Here is a 2,293-nt window from a genome sequence, read left to right on the forward strand (position 1 = left end):
ACTGTCAACCCATCTGGTCCTGGACTTTTTTTGGTTAGTAGGCTATTAATTGGTGCCTCAACTTCAGACCTTGTTATTGGTCTATTCAGGGACTTGACTTCTTCCTGATTTTGTCTTGGGAGGGTGTAAGTGTCCAGGAATTTATCCATTTCTTCTAGATTTTCTGGTTTATTTGCATAGAGGTGTTTATAGAATTCTCTGATGGTATTTTGTATGTCTGTAGGATCCATGGTGATCCCTTTTATCATGTTTTATTGCATCTGTTTGATTCTCCTTTTTCTTCATTAGTAGACTTGCTAATGGTCTATTTTATTGATCTTTTCAAAAACCAGCTCCTGGATTCTGATTTTTTTGAAGGGTTGTGTCTCAATCTCCTTCAGTTCTGATCTCATCTTAGTTATTTCTTTTACGCTAGCTTTTGAAATTGTTTGTTCTTGCTCCTCTTTCTTTTCACCATGATGTTGGGATGTCGATTTTAGGTCTTCCTTTCTCTTGCGGGCATTTAATCTTATATATTTCCCTCTACACACTGCTTTAAATGTGTTCCAGAGATTTTGGTACGTTATATCTTTGTTCTCATTGGTTTCAAAGAACATATTTATTTCTGCCTTCATGTTATTTATCCAGTAGTCATTCAGGAGCAGGTTGTTCAGTTTCCATGTGGTTGTGCAGTTTTGAGTGAGTTTCTTAATCCTAAATTCTAATTTGATTCATGGTGCTATTTCTTAGTATGCTTATAAATTTTTGCTGGAATGCCAGAGATTGTTTGAAAAACTATAGAAGCTTGTGGATGAAAGTATCCTCTTCAAGAGAAGATTCACCCTGTCTTCTCTCAAACTAGAGCAGGGACGCCTCAATCCAGTCAAAACCTGAGCTTACCTCAAGGCTGGGCTTCAGGTTCCTTAGTTAGCTCTACTTCTGGTTTATCTCAGCTTTCGGGGTGAATGAAGCCTTTGAGGGGTTACAATGAGAGCACCAGGAGTGTTTTTAGAGACCTTCCTTTTTAAAATCAAGTTGAATTTTTGTTTTTGCTCTGTTGCATTTTAGTTTTCTTACCTTGTACAACATAAAATTTGGTAAATGACTAAGAAAATCAGCATAGTCACATGGGGTTCTCTGCATATCCCTTCTCCCAGGATCTTTACCTGCAAGTCCTGGCTGCCTTAGAAGCACGTCAGTGCCTTCAAATAGATGCTGCATGACTCCTGTTCAAGCTTTTTAGTGTAAGGCTACAATGTCACATCTAGAAATGGGAGTAGGAAACAAGTTGTTTTTGAAACAAAATCTGGCTATTTGTTCTGACAGGATGTTGTAAAATTACTTATTTTGAAAAGACCTCCCTTGGCTGGGCACAGTGGCTCACGCCTGTAATCCCAGTACTCTGGGAGGCAAGGCAGGCACATTACCTGAGGTCAGGAGTTTGAGACCAGCCTGGCCAACATGGTGAAACCCTGTCTCTACTAAAAATACAAAAATCAGCTGGGCATGGTGGCACATGCCTATAATCCCAGCTACTCAGGAGGCAGAGGCAGAACTGCTCAAACCTGGGAGGGGGAGGTTGCAGTGAGCTGAGATAAGCCATTGCACCACTCCAGCGTCAGCAGCTTAGCAACCACACTTGTCTAAAAGAAAAAACCTCCCTCCACCTAAAAAGAGTATATAAGAATATAGTATACATTTCGTACACCACCTTTACTGAAAAGAGCTTTATAAGATGTAGTTTGGGTTGTCCTGAAATATTGAGGCCTTAAAGTTCCACCTCTATAATGCTTATAGAGTATCACAGAAGTTTATTATTTCCAGTCTGTAAAACAATTGGTCTTGCAGAATTTGAATTTCCAGACATAACTGGCTGGCACCTGACCGCATCTGGGTAAATGTTTTTTTTTTTTTTTTTTTTTTTCAGACGTTTCACTCTTGTTGCCCAGGCTGGAGTGCCATGGTGCTGTCTTGGCAATCTCTACCTTCCAGGTTCAAGCGATCATCCTTCCTCAGCCTACCAAGTAGCTGGAATTACAGGTACCCACCACCATACCTGGCTAATTCCTGTATTTCTAGTAGAGATGGGGTTTCACCATGTTGGCTAGGCTATTCTTGGACTCCTCACCTCGGGTGGTCTGCTCACCTCAGCCTCCCAAACTGGAAGTCCTGGGAAGATGCCTATTTGAGTTATTTTTTACAGAAGAAAACATCAAATTTTAGAGAGAATTAACTGAGTTTAAATCTATAAGAAGTCTCCCTCTGTTATTAATTTTTAGTGATCTGGGCCTTATTTTGAGACTTAAAAGCCAAA

General features: G+C 40.1%; 1 protein-coding gene across 2 annotated transcripts in view; it reads left to right on the forward strand.

The window, feature by feature from the left end:
- Positions 1-2,293, forward strand: part of PRDM4 (PR/SET domain 4) — a 60,712-nt gene that overhangs the window by 36,320 nt on the left and 22,099 nt on the right. For both annotated transcript variants that reach the window (XM_074402285.1, XM_074402286.1), the window contains exon 12: positions 1,907-2,019. In XM_074402285.1, coding sequence (XP_074258386.1) covers positions 1,907-2,019 — 113 coding nt within the window. The remainder of the gene's footprint in view (positions 1-1,906; positions 2,020-2,293) is intronic.

This window comes from Saimiri boliviensis, chromosome 7 (assembly GCF_048565385.1).
Source record: "Saimiri boliviensis isolate mSaiBol1 chromosome 7, mSaiBol1.pri, whole genome shotgun sequence".
In the NCBI taxonomy this organism is placed as follows: domain Eukaryota; kingdom Metazoa; phylum Chordata; class Mammalia; order Primates; family Cebidae; genus Saimiri; species Saimiri boliviensis.